Consider the following 26,981-nt stretch of genomic DNA (forward strand, 5'->3'; position numbering starts at 1 on the left):
CCAGAAAGAAAGACTGCAGAATGTTGTGCTTTGTTTTATTAATCACGGCCAAACCCATCTGAACAATGACAAACAGACAGACATCAAGCTGTTTGAGGTCAACCCTGTAACCGGTAATCCCAGGTTTATTATGTTTACAAATAATAAAGATTAAAGAACTATGGATTAAAGAAAACAGACATATGTTTCCACCAGACAAATGTTGGACCGTTTGAGTTAATATTTTTGATGCCAGACATTCCTTTACTTTCGGCGTTGTGGAATCTTTCAGAAGTCACTTGGAATAACGAGATAACATTACATTACATTACATGTCATTTAGCGGACGCTTTTATCCAAAGCGACGTACAATAAGTGCATTCAACCATAGGGTACAAACTCAGGAGAACAAGAAACAAGAAAGTGCAATTTCCTCAAATAAGCCAATTTACAATTTGCTATAGATGAGTGACGTTACAAGTACAATTTAAGTGCTACAATTTGTTAGTCTTTAGTCGAGATAGAGTCTGAAGAGGTGTGTCTTGAGTTTAGGACGGAAGATGTGAAGGCTCTCTGCGGTCCTGGTGTCTTCAGAGAGCTCGTTTCACCATTTCGGCGCAAGGACAGCAAAGAGTCGTGACCTAGTCGAGTGTTTTGCTGTGTTTGCAGTGTTACGCGCCTTGTTTGTGTTTGCGCGTGTCTGTGCGAGTGGGTGTGATTCTCTTCAGGTGTGCTGGCGACGTCACTCCTGTAGCTGATCAGCATGGGATTAAATGGATGTGCCAACCCAGAGTGGGGTGTTGCTTCAGTGGAAGCCAGAGCGGAACCAGAGAGGTGTTAAGGCTGGCGCATGCTTCTGCGTCGTTGCATCGACGCACTCGTTTCAATTCATGGTTCTAAAAGTCTTGCGTGTGTTGCAGAGCAATTCACCGCCAGAACAACAGGTGGAGTATCGTGTTTTTGTCGCAGCTTTTAGAAACTTGCACTGTACATAACTATTGTGGTTTAAATAACGACGTATTGCTGTCTGGAGTCATGATTGCTATTGCAAAAGGTTTCTTTAACATGAAACATGACCCTCCATTGTTCCTGCATTTTTAATTGACTGTGACGTAGATTCAGAATGCAAATCTGTTTGAAGTCACTAACAAAGCCTGAAAGTCACGCACAGAGTACGTTGAGTCGGTCAACCGGTTAAAACAAGTGACTATTCACATCCTGTCAGTTAGAATCTCCAAAGGAATATTTGCTCAGGTAAGTCACGTGAAATGCTTAAACAAATGAAATATGGAGCCAATTTTCAGTTATATTGTAACTTATGTGTTCGTTTGACATTGCATTTGACTTCTACTACATTTATCCAATTGTGTTATTTAACTGTGTTATTTGGATACTTTCTCAGTTTGATATTTACATAGTTAAAAATATGGCCGTGTTCATAGAATCAAACTTGATGTTAGTAAAAGTATCAGGATTAAAATACACCAGAAAAGAAGCAAGAAGCTGATTATTTACTACGAACAAAGTTTTGTTACAAGAAAAAGGTGTTCTTACAAAAAAAATATTAGACATACTGTCTATTAGAACAGTTATACTTGACACAGGTGTAAAATCATTAATCAGGCTCTAATGTTTGCAAACAGAAGACAGAATTTAAAGACATACAAGTCATGCATGCATGTCAGGCTGACATGATACAATATCCTGACATTAATACAAGAAAAGCGACTGAAAAAGGTGTCTCTGCTTCCTTTTAGTGCCCCTTTGTCACTGGAAAGTCAAGCCAGATCTAGCTTTGTCATTTCAGTCAAAAAAATTGCAATTCAATACCAGAATTATGTGCCGTTTGTAGTGGAAATGCCATTTTAAGCACTAAAGGCAGGGGATCTAATAGATTTTACAGTTTATTTTGTATTATTAATCAACTCAGTTACCCACAATACACAAGTCTTCATCTTAAATGTGAACTTCCTCAACCTTTTATAAAATCAAAATGCCTTCCATCACTCCAAAGATGAATGAGGAACTTTTTTCTTTTTTAAAGACATATTTGGATTATGGTGTGTAAACAAACAGTTGCAAGTTGTGGTGGAAATTTGTGGATTTAGCCCATGTGAGAAATCAAAAGTATCTTGAACTTGCTTTGTGATTAAGTATTTATTACTAACTAGGATATAGAAAAATGATAAAGAATACAGAGATCAGCACAAGCCGTAAGCACAGACCGAAGTCAAATGACTACAATTCAGCTGAAAAGGGGCAGAAAGTTCCTTCCCCCAAAAGGAGCAGGAAGATCTGACAAAGTTTCTATGGGGGACAAGGAGCTTTTATACATCTCCTGAAGGTTCGAGGAATGCTAACCAGATGTTGTTTTGGGAACCTCCACGACCCTCTTAGTGGGACCAAGTCAATCATTTTGACAGACAGGAAAACACAGGAGAAAGGTAAATAGAAGAACATGATATGGTCTGTCCAAGCCACATATGGCTTTCATCGTAGACTAGGTCAGGTCACGAGTTTCCCAAGAAAGGTCACATATGAGTTCTTGAGACTCTCACAATATGCACCTCAACAAATTCTCCCCCGACACAAGTCAACTGGACTGCATGACAAAATAAACAACTTTAATAGGAAACGGTTCAATTGGAGATAAAAGACTCAAATTATCCGGTTCGACCAAGCATATTACATACAATGCACAGCTTCAAGAAAGGTCAAATACCTTCGACAAATAGTAATGATGCTACAAGGGAAAGTTCCGCAAATTGTTACGTTGAGACTTTTTTTTTTTTGCAATAGTAGATATAAGTAGAACCCTTCTATGATGCAGATGTGTGAGGGGGTAAATATCCTCATTTGTTGTCAAATTCTTTTTTTTTTTTTTCCTTGAAGGCATTTTGTTTTATGTGGAATATTTGGACAGACAATGGGAGAAGAGGAATGACGTCTCTCAAACCAAATATGTCTTTCTCTGTTCATTTCCTCTTAACAGCTACGTACTCAATATATGGAACCGCTTTCATTTTACAAACAGGCCGGACCAGTTCTTTCATCAGATCAGTTACGGGTGGTTTCAACAGATGCTTGCTTACGTCAAACACGTCAATGTGAACCAACTTATTGCTGCCCTACTGCAGCAGATGACAGCAACATGTGGGATCGGTCACTCTTGTTCTTAAGGCCTGAGCTGACTGAAAGTCGGGCGAGGCCCTAACGTGTTTCAAAGAATTATTATTATTATTATTATTATTAGGGGAGAGCGGGGTAATGGAAGACACTTTTTCCATTTGCTCTTCTCTAGGCGAGCTACAATGGTATATCAGTAAAATTGACACATTTCCCATTAATTCAGGATGTTTCCAAGCAAAGGAAATTGCAGAATGTCTTCAGGACAGAGGGCAGTGAAAATTATTGTTTTTTAACAAGTGGTCTTGTGTCTCACTTTACCCCAGCTTAGCGGTAAATCACTATTGCCATGTAATGTTATAAAAAACTTGCACGAGTGTCAGAAAAATTCACTCGACACCGCCGTAAAATCATCAAAACAGGTTATTTAATGTTCGCAAACAGGAGACCGAGTTGACACACATACAAGTCATGCGCCAAGCCTGCTCAAAGGTTTTCATCTTTGGAGCAGGAATATATACTGCAGGTATGTCATCAAAACATAGGGATGGTTACGCACGTACAGAGGACTTATTGTTTACCCTCACGGGACAGAACGTCCGTCCCGAGGCCAGCGCCCCTAATCTCGGCAGACAATATGTCTGCCAGCTGAGAGTAGCAAAAACCTTGTGTAGTCTAGCCCTATTGATATGACACACATTATTTGCAGTTTTTCCAACAACGAGTTTTACATTTCAAAATGTCTATAGCGTAGAAATTTGAAAATAACTACGTTAACCTCTGATGCCCAATTGACATTAAATTTGCCAGACATGTGCTACAAAAAAAGTAAATCATGGTATTTAAATTCGCCTACTTAGCTTTTTTACCATTTTCAATTTAGTAAAAACAAACTTGGCTCCCAGGTCTCCTAAACGCTGATTCAAATACTCGCAGGATTTTCTGTGGATAAATATTGGTTCTATGTCATCAGAAATCATATAAAGCTTGTTGATATCTCATTGTTTTCAGACGTATGGAACAATGATCTTCTATGGGGAGTGGCTTAATATGTCAAAACATAGTGCACCCCTAAACCTATGATATTTAAAGACCAGGGGACACTGTAGTTAATCGTTTTTAGTTAAAACCATTTCCATTGTTTTTTAGAGTTTTAAAAGACCGAACTCCTCCCACCTGATTCTTTTCTAATTTGAGCAGTGTGATCTTGAACTTTGCCTTCTAAAGATTGCATAAAACTAAGAAATATGAAACTATGTCACCGGAATCTGCTCCACATTTCTCATGTGACATGACATCCTTAGCGTGTTCCTCGCAAATTATTCAGATCCCTCCCAAATGTTGACAGAAAAGACTTAAGACCATGATAATATTAACGATAAAGTTTGCAAAGTTTCATGCTCGGCGTCTCTCCACGCGGTTAATGACAACTGACTTGCGGACGCTTTGTCCGACGGCCTCAGGCATTCTCTGCCGCGTTTGTAGCCGCTTGACCGGTGCCCCAATGTGCGCGGTAGCAAGGACTTGAAGGTCTAGCCATCAAGTATCATCTCAAGGTTATTCAACATACGTACGTCAGTAAAAATGGTTTATTTCAGTATGGTGAACAAAGTAAGCAGAAATGAGTTGGTTTTTTTTGGTAAAGGGTCATCAACTACATTTGATCTTATAACAGTATTTGTAGTAAGATATTAACATTTAAACATTGACAACAGTATGTTCATAAGATTTGGGAGTTAGTCTATTAGATCAGATTTAATCCATGGTTACCCTTTTTGTTATGACTATAAACATGTATGAGACTCAAGGTTCTCGAAGTATGAAAATAAGAAGAAAGTATCCTTTTTTTATTCCTCGAAAGGGAAAGTATTGTCTGCATGTAACTCATGCCACACAGAGGGAGTAGTGTCCTGCTATAAAGGTGCCACCGGGGAGCAGTTAGGGGTATTGCTCAAGGACACTTCGACACAGGACATGGAGCAGCTGGATATGGAATCGCTAACCCTGCACAGTCTTCTCCATGCGCAACAGTCACAACTTTTCAATTTAAAGTATATCGGGATGATATGGTTTGCCATTAACATGCGCTGAGATTGGTCCGTGGGCCAGCGTGACCTTTGTCAAACAGAAGTCTAGATAGCAGATATTAGAGTTCAGCTGGAACTTTGTAAATGGTAAACATGTGATAAAATATTTTAACGCAGTTATTGCAAATTTGATTACTTCCGGTGTAAGTTGATCTGACCCCTGAAACCACCAGGTGATTCATTCAGATAGTTCAAGATGTAGAGAGCTTTTTACATTAGAAGTAAAAACAGGTGCGACAAACTGCTGAGGAATTCCACGACGTATCAAACAGAAGGGGAGGTGAGTGGCAAACGGACCACTTTAGGACTGATAGTGCCCCAGAACATGTTGGTAGCTGCTAGACTACTTCCAGCTCAACATTAATCCTGCGTGGCACAGTCTGCAGAGGATCACCACAGTGTCCCTAAAAGACAATGGTTTGAAAAACATCCTGGCTAAATGTGATATTGTTGGCACTTCAAAACACAGCAGTCAAATGACAGAAAGTTGAGAACACAGCAAAGTGTACAAGGACGACAGCAAGAAGAGTCGCTGGTCAAGATGTTGCACCAGGTGGAATTCTGCCTTGGCGATGATCAGATGTGTAGTTTTGAGTTTAAAAATACAAAAAAATAAAGGCTTTCCCAAAAAAGTGATTACCCATTCATTTATAATATTTAGTCATCAGAAGAAAACCAATGATTTAAAAATGTTAGATTATATCTATTGAGAGCCCTGTTCTTTTATAGATCTTTCTTTATACTCTGTTCCAGAGTAAGTGCTACACTGAAGGTGAAGACTTCTCACCATGAAGACATTTTGTACAAGAAAAGCTTTTGGCGCCATCGTCCTCTTTCTGATGGCATTTACCTTGATCTTTGTGCTTCGTCACATGGACATTCTGCAAGTAAGAACTTGTTTATATTTTGTAATTATTTATTATTCAGGTTTTGTGGCAGTTTTAAAATGTGTTTCAATGTCCTTCATTGCAAATATTTGGATTTTTATTAAAATTGTATTTTCCCTCAATCCTGCACCTTGACTTGCTGACAGCAGCAGCTCTAGTCAAAGGATGAAACTAGTCAAAGGATGAAACTAGCACTACTCCAACTGACAAGCATAGCCACAGGATGTAGAAGTCACAGAAGGTTCTATTCATAAATTCAATGACAGGCAAGGTCCGGTACACAAAAATAGTTTAATGCAGAAGTTTAAAAGGCTCAGACAGAGCCGGAATCCGGACAATGTCGTAAACTTCAAACTATTAGTAAATCACTTACTAGGCATTGGGATATTGACGTCCTGAGAACCTGTACAGTCGGTATGAGACAAACTTGCAACGAACAACAGAGTACTTCCTTTATGTACACAACGGGAGGGCGCTTCAACCAGACACAGATGGACACAATCTGCAATCATCTGGGAAGATATAAGGGCGGGGTAGTCAAGAGAGAGACATGGTCAGTGTGAAAGTTAAACTGGGATCATTGTAAAAAATGTGATAATAGTGGATTATAAAAGTATATAATTGCCTAGATATCTACAGACAAAAACGTTGCCCAACCTACTGGTTTTCATTTGTTCTTACTGAAGTATAAATCTTGGCCCAACTGTCCCAAACACCTGCAGTATGGAGAAGCAGACCATACTAATAGAGCACTATCCAACAACCCAACCCTTGCAACTCAAAAGGCCATGCAATGTTTGATGTATTTTGACATCTTCTCTCTTTCGACCCCCTTTCAGCCGAAAGTCAAGTCCACCATCATCAAGCCGAGCGTCTCCCCTCATCATATTGTTAATCGCAGCTTCTGCACCTTCCAGCCGCTGTCCCCCCAGGACGCTTTGGAGGAACGTCTCATACTAGACTCCATTGCTTGGCCTGAAACTCCACTTTTACCATCTCCTATTTCCTTGGAGCAGACCACTGATCCAGCCCACAGCACCTTCACCATTCTCCCAGGAAGGAAAGGGGGGCAGTGGCATGTCGGGGACCAGCTGGAGGTTATGATACAAACCTTTGACTTCCAGGGTCGTCCCAAGAAGTCTGGGGGGGACTTCATAACCGCCCGTCTGCATAACCGGAAGCTTGAAGCAGGTGTGGTCGGGCAAGTTGTGGATCATCTGAATGGGAGCTACTCTGCTGTGTTCTCTTTACTCTGGGAAGGAGACGCACTGGTTGAGGTGATGCTAAAACCATGATATTCAATGAATCGGTACATAAAGTGTTTTTACTATCATAATACATTGTTCACAAAGTTTTGCCTCTTCTAATTTTCTATTATTACAGAGTCCCTATGGAGTTTAAGGTAACAGGTAATGATTTATTAACCTGAGACTTTTCGTACAGCAGGTTTTCATGTGTATAGTACTGTCAGTAGAAGATTTATTTAACTGCTAGTTAGTTGGTCTTAGTGTTAATAGCATGATTAGAAAGCCTGTAAGATACTGCCAACAAAATGCTGTTTGGCTGATGTGGATGGTGCTTATCATATTTCTCATCTTAACTTTGCCCGGGGTTTTAAATATGATGAAACAAGACGGTGCTGCCAACGTTAAATCTCGAGAAGCAGCTTGGCATATAAAAGTAACTTCACATTTGCATACACCTTAGTCTTGGAAGTAAGGTAATGTTATTATCTCATGTAAGTAGTTAGGTGACATAGAAAGCAACATGGTAAGTTCATACCAAAACAAAACATTTACTCAATTTTTAGGACTTTGCTCTTGTCATGAGACAAAGGCTCAAAGGAGATTACAAATTCGGGAGAGACACAGTGCAAAGCCGAGTGGCAAACTGACCACTTTAGGACTGAAAGTGCACTGGAACATGTTGGTAGCTGCTAGACTACTGCCGACTACAAAGCCGATATAAAAGTATATTTATTTAAGTAAAGTAGCAAAACCAAAAGTAAAGCAAATATGAGGTGTGTGTGCGTCAGTAGTTTCAGTCATATCAGTGTGGGTGCTTGATCATGCAAGGTAGAGTGTTGTGAACATAAATGAAACGCCAAGAGACCCAAACAAAGATGCAGATGCTGGCCAGGGAAACCAGCGACGCTGGCAGGCAGCAACCATGCGCTTTTATACCGCCGGAACCCCCAGCTGCTCTCAATCAGGTTGATGGAATCACCTCGGAGAAACGGACAATGACATCACAGACACACACTCTTGATTTTTTTTTTTTAACAAGTTCAAATAAGGTCAACCAACTCTCAAAAAAATGTTTTCATATGAGAATGCACAGCCTCCATCCTACGGTCAAAATTTATAGCTTGACAGACCTTTCTAAATACTGTTGTTGAGCTTTGATTTGACAATCAGGGAAGTGTTTAGGGGAATAATTGGACTGCAATCAGGTGGCGATCTTGAAGACATAAATCTTTATCAATTTTATTTGAGGAGCTTCAATGCGATTTAACTTCGTGAAAGTGATTGTGGTTCTCTTTCCAATCAGGTGACTCTGGTTCACCCTGGTGAGGCCTTCTCAGTGCTGGACAGGCTGAACAAAGAACAGCCCGACAGGATTTACTTCAAGAGCGTCTTCCGCTCAGGCTCTCTCTCTGAAACCACCATTTGCGATGTCTGCCTTCGGCCAACAAATCAGCCGCTGTGTAACTTTACTGACCTGCGTACAGGCGAGCCTTGGTTCTGCTACAAGCCAAAGAACCTGGGCTGTGATACGAGGATCAACCACTTCATGGGAGGAGCGATACAAAACATCAGCGCCAATGAGGAGAAGCTCTTTCACAGGTGAGGTAGTAGACACACTTTTGTGCGGCTTCTAAATATACACATCCTGGGTTTCCTATGTATCTCCTTTGTGGAATGTTTCAAAAGGTAAAATGTATTTAAATGTAAGGCCAAAGAGTCAGTCATACCGGTTGACATTTCTTTGGAACATAATATTATTTTTGCTCTGATATTTTTCTTTATCGCGTTTAGCAATGTTTACTGTTGTTTTGGGCTACAGCCTGCAGGAGCCTGTTTTCAATACGCTAATAAACTTGAAGTTAACGTTAAGCTTTCATTATTGAGAGTTGTTATAATATGTTGATAAGAGAGGCAGCATTCTCATTAATTCAACTAGTTACTGACATATGTTCTATAGATAGTGATCATCATCTCTGGCTCCCTCCTTGTGAGTGGCACATTTCACATTACTTAGTCATTGGATCCATGGATTCTGTGAAATATGAACTTCCATTGAAATTACAAAGTGGTTTTGTGGTTGAGGTTTCCGTTATCTTACTTGCGGTTTCCCATAGTTGTGCTTGAATGTTTGTCATTTTTCCATCTATGCCCTCAATGTTTGAGCATATTTGAGATGTACATTTTGTGTGCTTTCCTTCAGTGGTGTTAACCTGAAAGTCAACATTCGGGCTTCAGGACCTGCAAGTGTGACTTTGTTGCCAGAAAAAATAGGTAAATATTGATATTTGCATTAATGCCACCACTACCTTAATAACTTTAATACCCCTTTTACAAAACGTAATTGCTCTTAAGGAGCTTGTTTTGGTTATTTAGGAGTGCTCTCTTTTTTTAAAAAATTTGTATTTCTTACAGCATAACTATATCCTTATTATTTTATTGTAGTTGTTCGTCCTTATGACCATCTCATACTGTTTAACAACTTATTCAACTCCTCCTTGCTGCATGTTTCATTTGCGACACAGCAATATTCCATCTTTGTTGGAGCGATAATGCAGTTTCTCTGTTTGATTCCCTCTTTGATGGAAACACTGAATTTATTTTACTTTTGTATAAACCAAAATTGCTAATTCAAAATTTGCCTCAGAGAGCTTTATAGTCACATTCAACATCCCCGCTTCCAAAACCCTTCCATCGGCACAGAAGAAACTCCCCTAAACCTCTTGATGGGGAGAAAAAAGGGAAGAAGCCTTTGGGTGAACGGCAGAGAAGGATCCTTTCCCTGAATGGAGAGACTGCAATGGATGTTATGTGTACAGAATGAACAACGTAGTTTAGAGAGGTAGTTTTTCTACACACAGGGAGAAATTATGAGAGAGTGCATTTTGGGAAGGGCTTAGTGATGGATCACGGGTGTGTGTGGATGGGAAGCCAATTGTTTTATGACCATGTCTCGAACAGACTGATCTGGACCTGCACTGGTTGAACCCGATAAGACTTCTCTCGCTGTATAGTATCCTGTTACGTTACAAGTAATGAATGAAACATGCGAGAAGTAGTGGGATCATTGCTGTTTCTTATTTTTATTGTTTTCACGATATTCAGCCCACTTTTAAAAGATTGATGGCAGCATAGAGCACAAAGCTAACGTGTTTAAATCTGGCTTCCTGGCTTAGTAATCCACAATATTAGAATCATTTCTGTCGTAGGAATTGGATGTACTGTACATCTTTAAATTGTTCATACTCTACACACCTACTGCCTTGCTGTTTTCTCCTCAGGTTTCTCCCGGTTGAAGGTTTTTTACATTTTGGGGGTTTTGGGACAAGATGTTGCATGTTTTCAGATTGCAAAGCTGAACAAAATAAAATGGTTTGAATTGAATAAACACGTTGACCAGAGAAATCTGCAATTGAGGGGTGTCCTCTGCACTCTGACTCCCTTTACACAAAGAATCCTCAGGTGAGGATGAGGGAGATGCAGCTGATTTCAGGTATACTATCCCAACTCAAGTGACTCAGACCCACATCTTGTTACAGAATCTAAAAATGAAGTTCAAATGATTCAGAAAAAGGGTCTTCAAACACAGAATTGTTGTTTCTGCACCTTTAAATCCATAGTTCATTTCCCTGAAATATATATTTTATTTTTGTATTGTTTTTAATTAGGAAAAGTGTTATATGTATAGTGTTATATTTATAATAAATGCAATTGAACAAAATAATGTGTTTGTCCTTGTTAAGGGCTGTTAACATGACAACTGTGACTAAGTATGTAACTTGTAAGTTTCCAGCGAGCAATTTATCCGATGAAACAACGTTTAAAAGACGTCTATGGCCTTGACGTTGAAAAGACGTTGCAAATTGGTTCAAAAGTGAAAGTTGTTTCAACGTCTATTCATAGACGTTGAAAAGACGTTTACGTTTAGACCACATTTCAACCAGCAAGCATTTCAACGTTGAAAAGACGTTTAAAAGACGTCTATGTCCCGACGTTGAAAACACGTTGCAAAATGGTTTAAAAGTGAAAGTTGTTTCAACGTCTATTCGTAGACGTTGAAAAGACGTTCGCGTATAGACCCGTTTTCAACGTGATTTATAATATCGGTGGTAAACTTACAAATGTGGACGTAGTTTCTTTTTAAACCTCTAAAATAATGATATAGCACGCAAGAGAGGATGAAATATTACCGTATTCTAAAATCACGTTGAAATGTGGTCTAAACATAGACGTCTTTTCAACGTCTACGAATCGTCAAATTGCCTGGTGAAGGTCACTGAGGTAGTCAAACAAATCTGCAGAGGCAAGGCCCCATGAGATCCATCCAGAGATGCTGAGGGTAGTAGTTTTTCCAGGGCTGTCTTGATGACACGGCTCTTCAACATTGCATGGAAGTCTGGGACAGTGCCTAAGGAGTGGTAGACCTGGGTCATAGTACCTCTCATCAAAAAGGGGGACCAGAGAGTGTATGCCAATTACAGAGGTATCACACTACTCAGCCTCCCTGCTAAAGCTTTTTGCCGATAGTCAAACCACGGATTGAAGAGGAACAATGTAGATTTCATCAACGGACCAGCTGATCATGGAGGGGGTGTATGCTAATCTGGTCTACATGTATTTTTTGGACCTGGAGAAATCTTACCACCAGGCCCCCTGCAATATACTGGGGGATATGCTGCAGGAGTACAGGGTGAGGGGCTCCCTACTTGGGGCCATCCAATCTGTCTTCAGGTTCTCTGCAGTAAGTCGCTTGTTTGTGGTGCGGGTTGGCCTTCGCCAGGGCTGCACCTTGTCACCAATCCTGTTTGTGGTATTCATGGACAGGATATATAGGCGTAGGTCTCACTGTAATTTACAAGATGAGGCATAATTGCTGAGGGTTTCACCCTTGAACAATGACAGACTGACAACAGGCTGGTTTGTCAAACTGGTTTGTAACTTCTTTGAATCAAGCCACCGAATCCCTGGTTACAGGTTTATGTTTGTAAAAAAAAAAGGATTAAAGGACAATGGATTAAAGAAACCCTTTATTCTGATCTTTGATGTCTTATATTTGCCAGTTGCAGATTTTAGTTTTTCAAGTTTACTAAATTTTCATATACAGACTTTCCGGCTTTGATCCGTCTTGATTCACTGAGATGGATGTCTAATTATCAGTGACAGCTTAACAAAGAAGGCTAAAAACCTCCTCAACCGAAAGTATTGCAACTGAAAAATATAAGACCTTAATATCAAAAACTGAAGAATGAAAAAATGTGAATTTGTCCCATAAATACTTTTTTCAATTATTTTTAATTTGAATATATTGCGCTTATTAACAAATGTACCTCTTCTCTTTTCCAATCAAGTGAAGTCCAGTCTAGTCAAAGGGTAGCTTTGGCCAATTGTGACACGTTTTAAATGCTGGATCCCTTTGACATCCTGATATAGCCTTCAATAACATATTGTAAAAAAAAATATTACGTATTCAGCGAGTGTGGGCTTCAGGGTATCCGTGGAGGATGGGGCTAAGTGAATGATACACTACCCTACCAAACCCTAAACAGTCAACTGCTAGTGTGTTGAATATAGCGGCAAATTAGATAAAGGAAGATATTCCCTCTGGCATTGATCAAGAACAAAATAGAGCTAAAAAGGAAAATAAATATTAAACACAACTCTAAATGAATGAACATATCTTGGTGTCAATTGGTATAAAAAAGGGGCTGACTTTTGAAACATTCCACCAGGAGACCATAGACATGCCAGGATGTATGTATTTAGAAGCCGCACACCTGTAAAAGAGCTTCTCCTCATTGGCTCTGATGTGGTTTCATTTCTCCCATGACGTGGTTGATCCTTGTATCACAGCTCAGGAACCAAGGCTTGCCTGTACGAAGGTCAGTGTAGTTTTACAGCGGCTGTTTTGTTGGCCGCAGGCAGACGTTACAGATGGTGGTTTCAGAGAGAGAGCCTCAGTCTGTCCAGCACTGACAAGGCCTCACCAGGGGGAACCAGAGTCACCTGATTGAGATATTTTTGTTAAATCACATCAAAGCTCCTCAAATCATTAAAGATGTCTTCAAGTTCTCCACCAGATCCTTTCTATAAATGTTTCTCCTAAACACTTCCCTAATTAGCAATTGTCAAATCAAAGCTCATCAACAGTATGTGTAAATGTTGTTTTGGTATGCATGGAACTGTAGGAGTGAGACTGCCTTTTAGGATAGTGGGTTGTCCTTTTTTGAACCTGTTAAAAAGCAAAAGGAGCTGTTGGAGATGTTAACTTGGTTGTTAGTGTATTGAAAACAGGCTACTGTAGAGTGTAGCCTACCCCAAAACAAAACACTGCTAAAGGCTCTCTCATGTCTTCAATTGTCATTGCCAATCTGAGGTGCCTTGACTTGTTCAATCTCTCGAATTACCTTCCAATTGTCTTTGAATTGTAAAAGCGAACCCGCCCAGAAAGAAAGACTGCAGAATGTTGTGCTTTGTTTTATTAATCACGGCCAAACCCATCTGAACAATGACAAACAGACAGACATCAAGCTGTTTGAGGTCAACCCTGTAACCGGTAATCCCAGGTTTATTATGTTTACAAATAATAAAGATTAAAGAACTATGGATTAAAGAAAACAGACATATGTTTCCACCAGACAAATGTTGGACCGTTTGAGTTAATATTTTTGATGCCAGACATTCCTTTACTTTCGGCGTTGTGGAATCTTTCAGAAGTCACTTGGAATAACGAGATAACATTACATTACATTACATGTCATTTAGCGGACGCTTTTATCCAAAGCGACGTACAATAAGTGCATTCAACCATAGGGTACAAACTCAGGAGAACAAGAAACAAGAAAGTGCAATTTCCTCAAATAAGCCAATTTACAATTTGCTATAGATGAGTGACGTTACAAGTACAATTTAAGTGCTACAATTTGTTAGTCTTTAGTCGAGATAGAGTCTGAAGAGGTGTGTCTTGAGTTTAGGACGGAAGATGTGAAGGCTCTCTGCGGTCCTGGTGTCTTCAGAGAGCTCGTTTCACCATTTCGGCGCAAGGACAGCAAAGAGTCGTGACCTAGTCGAGTGTTTTGCTGTGTTTGCAGTGTTACGCGCCTTGTTTGTGTTTGCGCGTGTCTGTGCGAGTGGGTGTGATTCTCTTCAGGTGTGCTGGCGACGTCACTCCTGTAGCTGATCAGCATGGGATTAAATGGATGTGCCAACCCAGAGTGGGGTGTTGCTTCAGTGGAAGCCAGAGCGGAACCAGAGAGGTGTTAAGGCTGGCGCATGCTTCTGCGTCGTTGCATCGACGCACTCGTTTCAATTCATGGTTCTAAAAGTCTTGCGTGTGTTGCAGAGCAATTCACCGCCAGAACAACAGGTGGAGTATCGTGTTTTTGTCGCAGCTTTTAGAAACTTGCACTGTACATAACTATTGTGGTTTAAATAACGACGTATTGCTGTCTGGAGTCATGATTGCTATTGCAAAAGGTTTCTTTAACATGAAACATGACCCTCCATTGTTCCTGCATTTTTAATTGACTGTGACGTAGATTCAGAATGCAAATCTGTTTGAAGTCACTAACAAAGCCTGAAAGTCACGCACAGAGTACGTTGAGTCGGTCAACCGGTTAAAACAAGTGACTATTCACATCCTGTCAGTTAGAATCTCCAAAGGAATATTTGCTCAGGTAAGTCACGTGAAATGCTTAAACAAATGAAATATGGAGCCAATTTTCAGTTATATTGTAACTTATGTGTTCGTTTGACATTGCATTTGACTTCTACTACATTTATCCAATTGTGTTATTTAACTGTGTTATTTGGATACTTTCTCAGTTTGATATTTACATAGTTAAAAATATGGCCGTGTTCATAGAATCAAACTTGATGTTAGTAAAAGTATCAGGATTAAAATACACCAGAAAAGAAGCAAGAAGCTGATTATTTACTACGAACAAAGTTTTGTTACAAGAAAAAGGTGTTCTTACAAAAAAAATATTAGACATACTGTCTATTAGAACAGTTATACTTGACACAGGTGTAAAATCATTAATCAGGCTCTAATGTTTGCAAACAGAAGACAGAATTTAAAGACATACAAGTCATGCATGCATGTCAGGCTGACATGATACAATATCCTGACATTAATACAAGAAAAGCGACTGAAAAAGGTGTCTCTGCTTCCTTTTAGTGCCCCTTTGTCACTGGAAAGTCAAGCCAGATCTAGCTTTGTCATTTCAGTCAAAAAAATTGCAATTCAATACCAGAATTATGTGCCGTTTGTAGTGGAAATGCCATTTTAAGCACTAAAGGCAGGGGATCTAATAGATTTTACAGTTTATTTTGTATTATTAATCAACTCAGTTACCCACAATACACAAGTCTTCATCTTAAATGTGAACTTCCTCAACCTTTTATAAAATCAAAATGCCTTCCATCACTCCAAAGATGAATGAGGAACTTTTTTCTTTTTTAAAGACATATTTGGATTATGGTGTGTAAACAAACAGTTGCAAGTTGTGGTGGAAATTTGTGGATTTAGCCCATGTGAGAAATCAAAAGTATCTTGAACTTGCTTTGTGATTAAGTATTTATTACTAACTAGGATATAGAAAAATGATAAAGAATACAGAGATCAGCACAAGCCGTAAGCACAGACCGAAGTCAAATGACTACAATTCAGCTGAAAAGGGGCAGAAAGTTCCTTCCCCCAAAAGGAGCAGGAAGATCTGACAAAGTTTCTATGGGGGACAAGGAGCTTTTATACATCTCCTGAAGGTTCGAGGAATGCTAACCAGATGTTGTTTTGGGAACCTCCACGACCCTCTTAGTGGGACCAAGTCAATCATTTTGACAGACAGGAAAACACAGGAGAAAGGTAAATAGAAGAACATGATATGGTCTGTCCAAGCCACATATGGCTTTCATCGTAGACTAGGTCAGGTCACGAGTTTCCCAAGAAAGGTCACATATGAGTTCTTGAGACTCTCACAATATGCACCTCAACAAATTCTCCCCCGACACAAGTCAACTGGACTGCATGACAAAATAAACAACTTTAATAGGAAACGGTTCAATTGGAGATAAAAGACTCAAATTATCCGGTTCGACCAAGCATATTACATACAATGCACAGCTTCAAGAAAGGTCAAATACCTTCGACAAATAGTAATGATGCTACAAGGGAAAGTTCCGCAAATTGTTACGTTGAGACTTTTTTTTTTTTGCAATAGTAGATATAAGTAGAACCCTTCTATGATGCAGATGTGTGAGGGGGTAAATATCCTCATTTGTTGTCAAATTCTTTTTTTTTTTTTTCCTTGAAGGCATTTTGTTTTATGTGGAATATTTGGACAGACAATGGGAGAAGAGGAATGACGTCTCTCAAACCAAATATGTCTTTCTCTGTTCATTTCCTCTTAACAGCTACGTACTCAATATATGGAACCGCTTTCATTTTACAAACAGGCCGGACCAGTTCTTTCATCAGATCAGTTACGGGTGGTTTCAACAGATGCTTGCTTACGTCAAACACGTCAATGTGAACCAACTTATTGCTGCCCTACTGCAGCAGATGACAGCAACATGTGGGATCGGTCACTCTTGTTCTTAAGGCCTGAGCTGACTGAAAGTCGGGCGAGGCCCTAACGTGTTTCAAAGAATTATTATTATTATTATTATTATTAGGGGAGAGCGGGGTAATGGAAGACACTTTTTCCATTTGCTCTTCTCTAGGCGAGCTACAATGGTATATCAGTAAAATTGACACATTTCCCATTAATTCAGGATGTTTCCAAGCAAAGGAAATTGCAGAATGTCTTCAGGACAGAGGGCAGTGAAAATTATTGTTTTTTAACAAGTGGTCTTGTGTCTCACTTTACCCCAGCTTAGCGGTAAATCACTATTGCCATGTAATGTTATAAAAAACTTGCACGAGTGTCAGAAAAATTCACTCGACACCGCCGTAAAATCATCAAAACAGGTTATTTAATGTTCGCAAACAGGAGACCGAGTTGACACACATACAAGTCATGCGCCAAGCCTGCTCAAAGGTTTTCATCTTTGGAGCAGGAATATATACTGCAGGTATGTCATCAAAACATAGGGATGGTTACGCACGTACAGAGGACTTATTGTTTACCCTCACGGGACAGAACGTCCGTCCCGAGGCCAGCGCCCCTAATCTCGGCAGACAATATGTCTGCCAGCTGAGAGTAGCAAAAACCTTGTGTAGTCTAGCCCTATTGATATGACACACATTATTTGCAGTTTTTCCAACAACGAGTTTTACATTTCAAAATGTCTATAGCGTAGAAATTTGAAAATAACTACGTTAACCTCTGATGCCCAATTGACATTAAATTTGCCAGACATGTGCTACAAAAAAAGTAAATCATGGTATTTAAATTCGCCTACTTAGCTTTTTTACCATTTTCAATTTAGTAAAAACAAACTTGGCTCCCAGGTCTCCTAAACGCTGATTCAAATACTCGCAGGATTTTCTGTGGATAAATATTGGTTCTATGTCATCAGAAATCATATAAAGCTTGTTGATATCTCATTGTTTTCAGACGTATGGAACAATGATCTTCTATGGGGAGTGGCTTAATATGTCAAAACATAGTGCACCCCTAAACCTATGATATTTAAAGACCAGGGGACACTGTAGTTAATCGTTTTTAGTTAAAACCATTTCCATTGTTTTTTAGAGTTTTAAAAGACCGAACTCCTCCCACCTGATTCTTTTCTAATTTGAGCAGTGTGATCTTGAACTTTGCCTTCTAAAGATTGCATAAAACTAAGAAATATGAAACTATGTCACCGGAATCTGCTCCACATTTCTCATGTGACATGACATCCTTAGCGTGTTCCTCGCAAATTATTCAGATCCCTCCCAAATGTTGACAGAAAAGACTTAAGACCATGATAATATTAACGATAAAGTTTGCAAAGTTTCATGCTCGGCGTCTCTCCACGCGGTTAATGACAACTGACTTGCGGACGCTTTGTCCGACGGCCTCAGGCATTCTCTGCCGCGTTTGTAGCCGCTTGACCGGTGCCCCAATGTGCGCGGTAGCAAGGACTTGAAGGTCTAGCCATCAAGTATCATCTCAAGGTTATTCAACATACGTACGTCAGTAAAAATGGTTTATTTCAGTATGGTGAACAAAGTAAGCAGAAATGAGTTGGTTTTTTTTGGTAAAGGGTCATCAACTACATTTGATCTTATAACAGTATTTGTAGTAAGATATTAACATTTAAACATTGACAACAGTATGTTCATAAGATTTGGGAGTTAGTCTATTAGATCAGATTTAATCCATGGTTACCCTTTTTGTTATGACTATAAACATGTATGAGACTCAAGGTTCTCGAAGTATGAAAATAAGAAGAAAGTATCCTTTTTTTATTCCTCGAAAGGGAAAGTATTGTCTGCATGTAACTCATGCCACACAGAGGGAGTAGTGTCCTGCTATAAAGGTGCCACCGGGGAGCAGTTAGGGGTATTGCTCAAGGACACTTCGACACAGGACATGGAGCAGCTGGATATGGAATCGCTAACCCTGCACAGTCTTCTCCATGCGCAACAGTCACAACTTTTCAATTTAAAGTATATCGGGATGATATGGTTTGCCATTAACATGCGCTGAGATTGGTCCGTGGGCCAGCGTGACCTTTGTCAAACAGAAGTCTAGATAGCAGATATTAGAGTTCAGCTGGAACTTTGTAAATGGTAAACATGTGATAAAATATTTTAACGCAGTTATTGCAAATTTGATTACTTCCGGTGTAAGTTGATCTGACCCCTGAAACCACCAGGTGATTCATTCAGATAGTTCAAGATGTAGAGAGCTTTTTACATTAGAAGTAAAAACAGGTGCGACAAACTGCTGAGGAATTCCACGACGTATCAAACAGAAGGGGAGGTGAGTGGCAAACGGACCACTTTAGGACTGATAGTGCCCCAGAACATGTTGGTAGCTGCTAGACTACTTCCAGCTCAACATTAATCCTGCGTGGCACAGTCTGCAGAGGATCACCACAGTGTCCCTAAAAGACAATGGTTTGAAAAACATCCTGGCTAAATGTGATATTGTTGGCACTTCAAAACACAGCAGTCAAATGACAGAAAGTTGAGAACACAGCAAAGTGTACAAGGACGACAGCAAGAAGAGTCGCTGGTCAAGATGTTGCACCAGGTGGAATTCTGCCTTGGCGATGATCAGATGTGTAGTTTTGAGTTTAAAAATACAAAAAAATAAAGGCTTTCCCAAAAAAGTGATTACCCATTCATTTATAATATTTAGTCATCAGAAGAAAACCAATGATTTAAAAATGTTAGATTATATCTATTGAGAGCCCTGTTCTTTTATAGATCTTTCTTTATACTCTGTTCCAGAGTAAGTGCTACACTGAAGGTGAAGACTTCTCACCATGAAGACATTTTGTACAAGAAAAGCTTTTGGCGCCATCGTCCTCTTTCTGATGGCATTTACCTTGATCTTTGTGCTTCGTCACATGGACATTCTGCAAGTAAGAACTTGTTTATATTTTGTAATTATTTATTATTCAGGTTTTGTGGCAGTTTTAAAATGTGTTTCAATGTCCTTCATTGCAAATATTTGGATTTTTATTAAAATTGTATTTTCCCTCAATCCTGCACCTTGACTTGCTGACAGCAGCAGCTCTAGTCAAAGGATGAAACTAGTCAAAGGATGAAACTAGCACTACTCCAACTGACAAGCATAGCCACAGGATGTAGAAGTCACAGAAGGTTCTATTCATAAATTCAATGACAGGCAAGGTCCGGTACACAAAAATAGTTTAATGCAGAAGTTTAAAAGGCTCAGACAGAGCCGGAATCCGGACAATGTCGTAAACTTCAAACTATTAGTAAATCACTTACTAGGCATTGGGATATTGACGTCCTGAGAACCTGTACAGTCGGTATGAGACAAACTTGCAACGAACAACAGAGTACTTCCTTTATGTACACAACGGGAGGGCGCTTCAACCAGACACAGATGGACACAATCTGCAATCATCTGGGAAGATATAAGGGCGGGGTAGTCAAGAGAGAGACATGGTCAGTGTGAAAGTTAAACTGGGATCATTGTAAAAAATGTGATAATAGTGGATTATAAAAGTATATAATTGCCTAGATATCTACAGACAAAAACGTTGCCCAACCTACTGGTTTTCATTTGTTCTTACTGAAGTATAAATCTTGGCCCAACTGTCCCAAACACCTGCAGTATGGAGAAGCAGACCATACTAATAGAGCACTATCCAACAACCCAACCCTTGCAACTCAAAAGGCCATGCAATGTTTGATGTATTTTGACATCTTCTCTCTTTCGACCCCCTTTCAGCCGAAAGTCAAGTCCACCATCATCAAGCCGAGCGTCTCCCCTCATCATATTGTTAATCGCAGCTTCTGCACCTTCCAGCCGCTGTCCCCCCAGGACGCTTTGGAGGAACGTCTCATACTAGACTCCATTGCTTGGCCTGAAACTCCACTTTTACCATCTCCTATTTCCTTGGAGCAGACCACTGATCCAGCCCACAGCACCTTCACCATTCTCCCAGGAAGGAAAGGGGGGCAGTGGCATGTCGGGGACCAGCTGGAGGTTATGATACAAACCTTTGACTTCCAGGGTCGTCCCAAGAAGTCTGGGGGGGACTTCATAACCGCCCGTCTGCATAACCGGAAGCTTGAAGCAGGTGTGGTCGGGCAAGTTGTGGATCATCTGAATGGGAGCTACTCTGCTGTGTTCTCTTTACTCTGGGAAGGAGACGCACTGGTTGAGGTGATGCTAAAACCATGATATTCAATGAATCGGTACATAAAGTGTTTTTACTATCATAATACATTGTTCACAAAGTTTTGCCTCTTCTAATTTTCTATTATTACAGAGTCCCTATGGAGTTTAAGGTAACAGGTAATGATTTATTAACCTGAGACTTTTCGTACAGCAGGTTTTCATGTGTATAGTACTGTCAGTAGAAGATTTATTTAACTGCTAGTTAGTTGGTCTTAGTGTTAATAGCATGATTAGAAAGCCTGTAAGATACTGCCAACAAAATGCTGTTTGGCTGATGTGGATGGTGCTTATCATATTTCTCATCTTAACTTTGCCCGGGGTTTTAAATATGATGAAACAAGACGGTGCTGCCAACGTTAAATCTCGAGAAGCAGCTTGGCATATAAAAGTAACTTCACATTTGCATACACCTTAGTCTTGGAAGTAAGGTAATGTTATTATCTCATGTAAGTAGTTAGGTGACATAGAAAGCAACATGGTAAGTTCATACCAAAACAAAACATTTACTCAATTTTTAGGACTTTGCTCTTGTCATGAGACAAAGGCTCAAAGGAGATTACAAATTCGGGAGAGACACAGTGCAAAGCCGAGTGGCAAACTGACCACTTTAGGACTGAAAGTGCACTGGAACATGTTGGTAGCTGCTAGACTACTGCCGACTACAAAGCCGATATAAAAGTATATTTATTTAAGTAAAGTAGCAAAACCAAAAGTAAAGCAAATATGAGGTGTGTGTGCGTCAGTAGTTTCAGTCATATCAGTGTGGGTGCTTGATCATGCAAGGTAGAGTGTTGTGAACATAAATGAAACGCCAAGAGACCCAAACAAAGATGCAGATGCTGGCCAGGGAAACCAGCGACGCTGGCAGGCAGCAACCATGCGCTTTTATACCGCCGGAACCCCCAGCTGCTCTCAATCAGGTTGATGGAATCACCTCGGAGAAACGGACAATGACATCACAGACACACACTCTTGATTTTTTTTTTTTAACAAGTTCAAATAAGGTCAACCAACTCTCAAAAAAATGTTTTCATATGAGAATGCACAGCCTCCATCCTACGGTCAAAATTTATAGCTTGACAGACCTTTCTAAATACTGTTGTTGAGCTTTGATTTGACAATCAGGGAAGTGTTTAGGGGAATAATTGGACTGCAATCAGGTGGCGATCTTGAAGACATAAATCTTTATCAATTTTATTTGAGGAGCTTCAATGCGATTTAACTTCGTGAAAGTGATTGTGGTTCTCTTTCCAATCAGGTGACTCTGGTTCACCCTGGTGAGGCCTTCTCAGTGCTGGACAGGCTGAACAAAGAACAGCCCGACAGGATTTACTTCAAGAGCGTCTTCCGCTCAGGCTCTCTCTCTGAAACCACCATTTGCGATGTCTGCCTTCGGCCAACAAATCAGCCGCTGTGTAACTTTACTGACCTGCGTACAGGCGAGCCTTGGTTCTGCTACAAGCCAAAGAACCTGGGCTGTGATACGAGGATCAACCACTTCATGGGAGGAGCGATACAAAACATCAGCGCCAATGAGGAGAAGCTCTTTCACAGGTGAGGTAGTAGACACACTTTTGTGCGGCTTCTAAATATACACATCCTGGGTTTCCTATGTATCTCCTTTGTGGAATGTTTCAAAAGGTAAAATGTATTTAAATGTAAGGCCAAAGAGTCAGTCATACCGGTTGACATTTCTTTGGAACATAATATTATTTTTGCTCTGATATTTTTCTTTATCGCGTTTAGCAATGTTTACTGTTGTTTTGGGCTACAGCCTGCAGGAGCCTGTTTTCAATACGCTAATAAACTTGAAGTTAACGTTAAGCTTTCATTATTGAGAGTTGTTATAATATGTTGATAAGAGAGGCAGCATTCTCATTAATTCAACTAGTTACTGACATATGTTCTATAGATAGTGATCATCATCTCTGGCTCCCTCCTTGTGAGTGGCACATTTCACATTACTTAGTCATTGGATCCATGGATTCTGTGAAATATGAACTTCCATTGAAATTACAAAGTGGTTTTGTGGTTGAGGTTTCCGTTATCTTACTTGCGGTTTCCCATAGTTGTGCTTGAATGTTTGTCATTTTTCCATCTATGCCCTCAATGTTTGAGCATATTTGAGATGTACATTTTGTGTGCTTTCCTTCAGTGGTGTTAACCTGAAAGTCAACATTCGGGCTTCAGGACCTGCAAGTGTGACTTTGTTGCCAGAAAAAATAGGTAAATATTGATATTTGCATTAATGCCACCACTACCTTAATAACTTTAATACCCCTTTTACAAAACGTAATTGCTCTTAAGGAGCTTGTTTTGGTTATTTAGGAGTGCTCTCTTTTTTTAAAAAATTTGTATTTCTTACAGCATAACTATATCCTTATTATTTTATTGTAGTTGTTCGTCCTTATGACCATCTCATACTGTTTAACAACTTATTCAACTCCTCCTTGCTGCATGTTTCATTTGCGACACAGCAATATTCCATCTTTGTTGGAGCGATAATGCAGTTTCTCTGTTTGATTCCCTCTTTGATGGAAACACTGAATTTATTTTACTTTTGTATAAACCAAAATTGCTAATTCAAAATTTGCCTCAGAGAGCTTTATAGTCACATTCAACATCCCCGCTTCCAAAACCCTTCCATCGGCACAGAAGAAACTCCCCTAAACCTCTTGATGGGGAGAAAAAAGGGAAGAAGCCTTTGGGTGAACGGCAGAGAAGGATCCTTTCCCTGAATGGAGAGACTGCAATGGATGTTATGTGTACAGAATGAACAACGTAGTTTAGAGAGGTAGTTTTTCTACACACAGGGAGAAATTATGAGAGAGTGCATTTTGGGAAGGGCTTAGTGATGGATCACGGGTGTGTGTGGATGGGAAGCCAATTGTTTTATGACCATGTCTCGAACAGACTGATCTGGACCTGCACTGGTTGAACCCGATAAGACTTCTCTCGCTGTATAGTATCCTGTTACGTTACAAGTAATGAATGAAACATGCGAGAAGTAGTGGGATCATTGCTGTTTCTTATTTTTATTGTTTTCACGATATTCAGCCCACTTTTAAAAGATTGATGGCAGCATAGAGCACAAAGCTAACGTGTTTAAATCTGGCTTCATCTGTTAGCAGTATATCAAGAAAGGGTAGTACAATAACTTCCTACCTTGGTTTTGTTGTTTTATGCTTATTCTTAAACCTCCCCTCAGGTCAGCTGAAGGTGAAAAGCGCCACTGTGACATCTGGACCCTCTGGTTATTACTACCAGGGCGTGTGGCGAGCAGTAGGTGGCCTCACAATTCACCAATTCAACACGTCTGCCATCACGCAGTGTCTTAAAGGCAAGGCAGTGCACATGTATGGAGATTCCACCGTCAGGCAGTGGTTTGAGTTCCTCAACGTAGTTCTACCAGGTAGCTGATCCACAGGGATATCTGGCAATGGATGGATTTTGTTCCCACAGCAGCTTAATATGTTTCCCCTGTCATACCTTCAGGTCTAAAGGAGTTTGATCTACACAGCCCGAAGCAAGCAGGACCTTACATCTCCTTGGACTTTGCAAACAACATCTTGGTGACGTCCCGCTTCCACGGCCCCCCAATTCGAATTGTAACTGTCTCGACCAGCGACCTTCGTTACATTGCCAATGAGCTAGATGGCTTGATCGGAGGCCCCAACACTGTGGTAGTCTTTGGCATCTGGGCACACTTTGGCACTTTCCCCATGGAGATCTACATCAGGAGGCTACAGAGCATCCGTAGGGCAGTGGTGCGGCTGCTGGACAGGGCTCCAGGCACGCTGGTCGCCATCCGTACAGGGAACCCTAAATTTTTAAACCTTTTTGTGTCCCTAACCAACAGTGACTGGCACTCGCTGCAGTGCAACAATGTGCTCAGAGCAATGTTCAAAGGACTGAAAGTTCATCTGATCGATGCCTGGGAAATGACCTTGGCCCACCACCTGCCGCATAATCTCCACCCACCACCTCCCATTATTAAGAATATGATAAACAATCTATTATCGTATATATGTCCTCAAAAGGGTGGTTAGTGTTTTCGGGGGGAGGAATGTGCAGTAAAGCACATGTTCATTTTACATATGTTCTTAGTTTCCACCAAATGCTTTATTTTTCCTTCATAACTTCATACTCTGAGCAGACTAACAAGTTAATTGGAAGAAAAGCAAAAACATATTTTTCATCAATTTATTTGGTTTTTCTCTTGGTGTAGAAATATTCTCCAGCTCTTAAATAACATGGTTGGCGGTTTGAACCCAGGCTGCTCCATGTCTCATGAGCAAGACACCTAACCCCTAAAAATGTAAAACGCCATTCTTCAACATGTATGGCAAAAAGCACAACTCTGTTGGAAAATCGAAATATTCCTGGATATTTGCGCAGCATGTCTCTACCAGCTGCAAAGTCAAAATGACCGATATCAAAGATTCAAGGAACTTCTCCAAACTCCAAATTTTAATTCCAAAAAGGAGTTAATAGAAAGAGGATTGTCCAATCGTTAAGGGCGCTTCTAAAAAAAGGCAAAATTTGTAAGGGTTCTGTGCATGACTTTTTCTCAATATTGAGCCATTGTACGTGTCATTCTTAATCCAAACTAAGGTTTAATTTGAGCAGCTCAGAAGTAATATTTAAAGTTTGGAAGTTTAAGACCTCCATTTAGCTTAGATATCTTTAAGGTTTTAAGTCTAATTCTAGGAAATGGAAAATGATTCTATCCAGATTATCAAAAACTGGAATTTCTATAGGTAGCATCTGGAATAAGTAGAGGAGTCTGGGCAGAAGCGTAGTTCATCGTTCCAAGTACATCATTCATCGTATCAATGCGGCAAATTATTTTACAAATTCTGTAATGATGGAAGTGTAACCGCTAGACACCACTTTGTTTTAATTATACAGTCATTTATTTCTGCATGCTTTGACTTCCATTTTTATTGTTTGCATGTTTTGATTTTCTGTGCGTAGTGGTTAATATATTATTGCAAATGCGGTTTTATCTACTTTGTTTCATCGAGTGTCTAACGGGGCATCTTATTAGGGACAACAGGTGCGTTCCAGAATTGACACAAGTGTGCCACTCTGCCCCTTTAAAGAGCCTGGTGTGATACTGTGGAAGTCGGCAGTTGGAGCAGCATGGACTAGAGATGCACAAGAGGACCTTGACAGAAAGAATTGTGACTAGTGGTTTTTAAAGAGCTTTTAGAAATCTGTACGCCATTTGGCTTTGAAGACACTGGTGAGCAAATTGTCCTCGTAGCGTAATTACCCACGTGAGCGTTGTCCGTGCTGGCCCAATGTGGTGTCCTTTTTAAATGAAGCTTAGGCGGAAATTCAGTCAGGAAGACTGGACAGGCTGTGCGGTAGTGATGGCAAAGTGAAGCTTTCTGAACCAGTGAAGCTTTCCAGCCAATTGTATCAGAAAAAGGTTCATTCATTCAATGCATCGCAAACTCTATGATGACCTCTGCTGTTAAAAACTTGTAGTGCAAATGTTTCGAATAGCCAACCAGTATATTTTTGCCCAATCTGATTATGAAAAGTTGAACCAATAAATCATCTAATAAATACATGGATTCCTATATGAATAAAACTGTTGTTTTTCAGGTTTGAATTGTGTCCTCGTTTGTGTATTTCAATTCTCTGTACATTGGGAAGAAGTGCAACAAACACTCATCTGTCTTTCTGCACCTTTGTGCATGTATGTTTGTGATCATACTAACAGAATAATTAATAGATATGAGTGTGAAATCTCAGTGTATACATGAAAAAGTGAGAAAATGTAGTATTTAAACAATGAGAATATCAAAGCGTACGGTGTTTCCCCCACCATTCAAT

General features: G+C 40.0%; 2 protein-coding genes across 5 annotated transcripts; both read left to right on the forward strand.

Annotated features, from left to right (window-relative positions):
- The first annotated feature begins 768 nt into the window (after positions 1 to 768).
- On the forward strand, positions 769 to 11,044 carry LOC144406338 (NXPE family member 3-like). 2 transcript variants are annotated; one of them, XM_078102366.1, is made up of 5 exons: positions 769 to 923; positions 5,946 to 6,079; positions 6,919 to 7,356; positions 8,630 to 8,925; positions 9,527 to 11,044. In XM_078102366.1, exons 2-5 carry the CDS (start codon positions 5,981 to 5,983, stop codon positions 9,606 to 9,608), a joined length of 915 nt encoding a protein of 304 aa, XP_077958492.1. In that variant the 5' UTR covers positions 769 to 923; positions 5,946 to 5,980; the 3' UTR covers positions 9,609 to 11,044. The 2 variants fall into 2 exon arrangements, with proteins under 2 accessions (XP_077958492.1, XP_077958491.1); XM_078102365.1 differs by lacking the exon at positions 769 to 923 and adding an exon at positions 1,109 to 1,233.
- A 3,482-nt stretch (positions 11,045 to 14,526) lies between these two features.
- LOC120818472 (NXPE family member 3) lies at positions 14,527 to 26,757 on the forward strand. Of its 3 annotated transcripts, none has more exons than XM_078102367.1 (7): positions 14,527 to 14,686; positions 19,709 to 19,842; positions 20,682 to 21,119; positions 22,393 to 22,688; positions 23,290 to 23,360; positions 24,343 to 24,546; positions 24,630 to 26,757. In XM_078102367.1, the coding sequence occupies exons 2-7, from the start codon at positions 19,744 to 19,746 to the stop codon at positions 25,181 to 25,183; spliced, it is 1,662 nt and encodes a 553-aa protein (XP_077958493.1). In that variant the 5' UTR covers positions 14,527 to 14,686; positions 19,709 to 19,743; the 3' UTR covers positions 25,184 to 26,757. The 3 variants fall into 3 exon arrangements, with proteins under 3 accessions (XP_077958493.1, XP_040031528.2, XP_040031529.2); XM_040175594.2 differs by having other exon boundaries at positions 14,550 to 14,996; XM_040175595.2 differs by lacking the exon at positions 14,527 to 14,686 and having other exon boundaries at positions 19,065 to 19,842.
- Positions 26,758 to 26,981: the final 224 nt, after the last annotated feature.

The sequence above is a fragment of the Gasterosteus aculeatus genome, chromosome 4 (genome assembly GCF_964276395.1).
Source record: "Gasterosteus aculeatus chromosome 4, fGasAcu3.hap1.1, whole genome shotgun sequence".
Lineage (NCBI taxonomy): Eukaryota > Metazoa > Chordata > Actinopteri > Perciformes > Gasterosteidae > Gasterosteus > Gasterosteus aculeatus.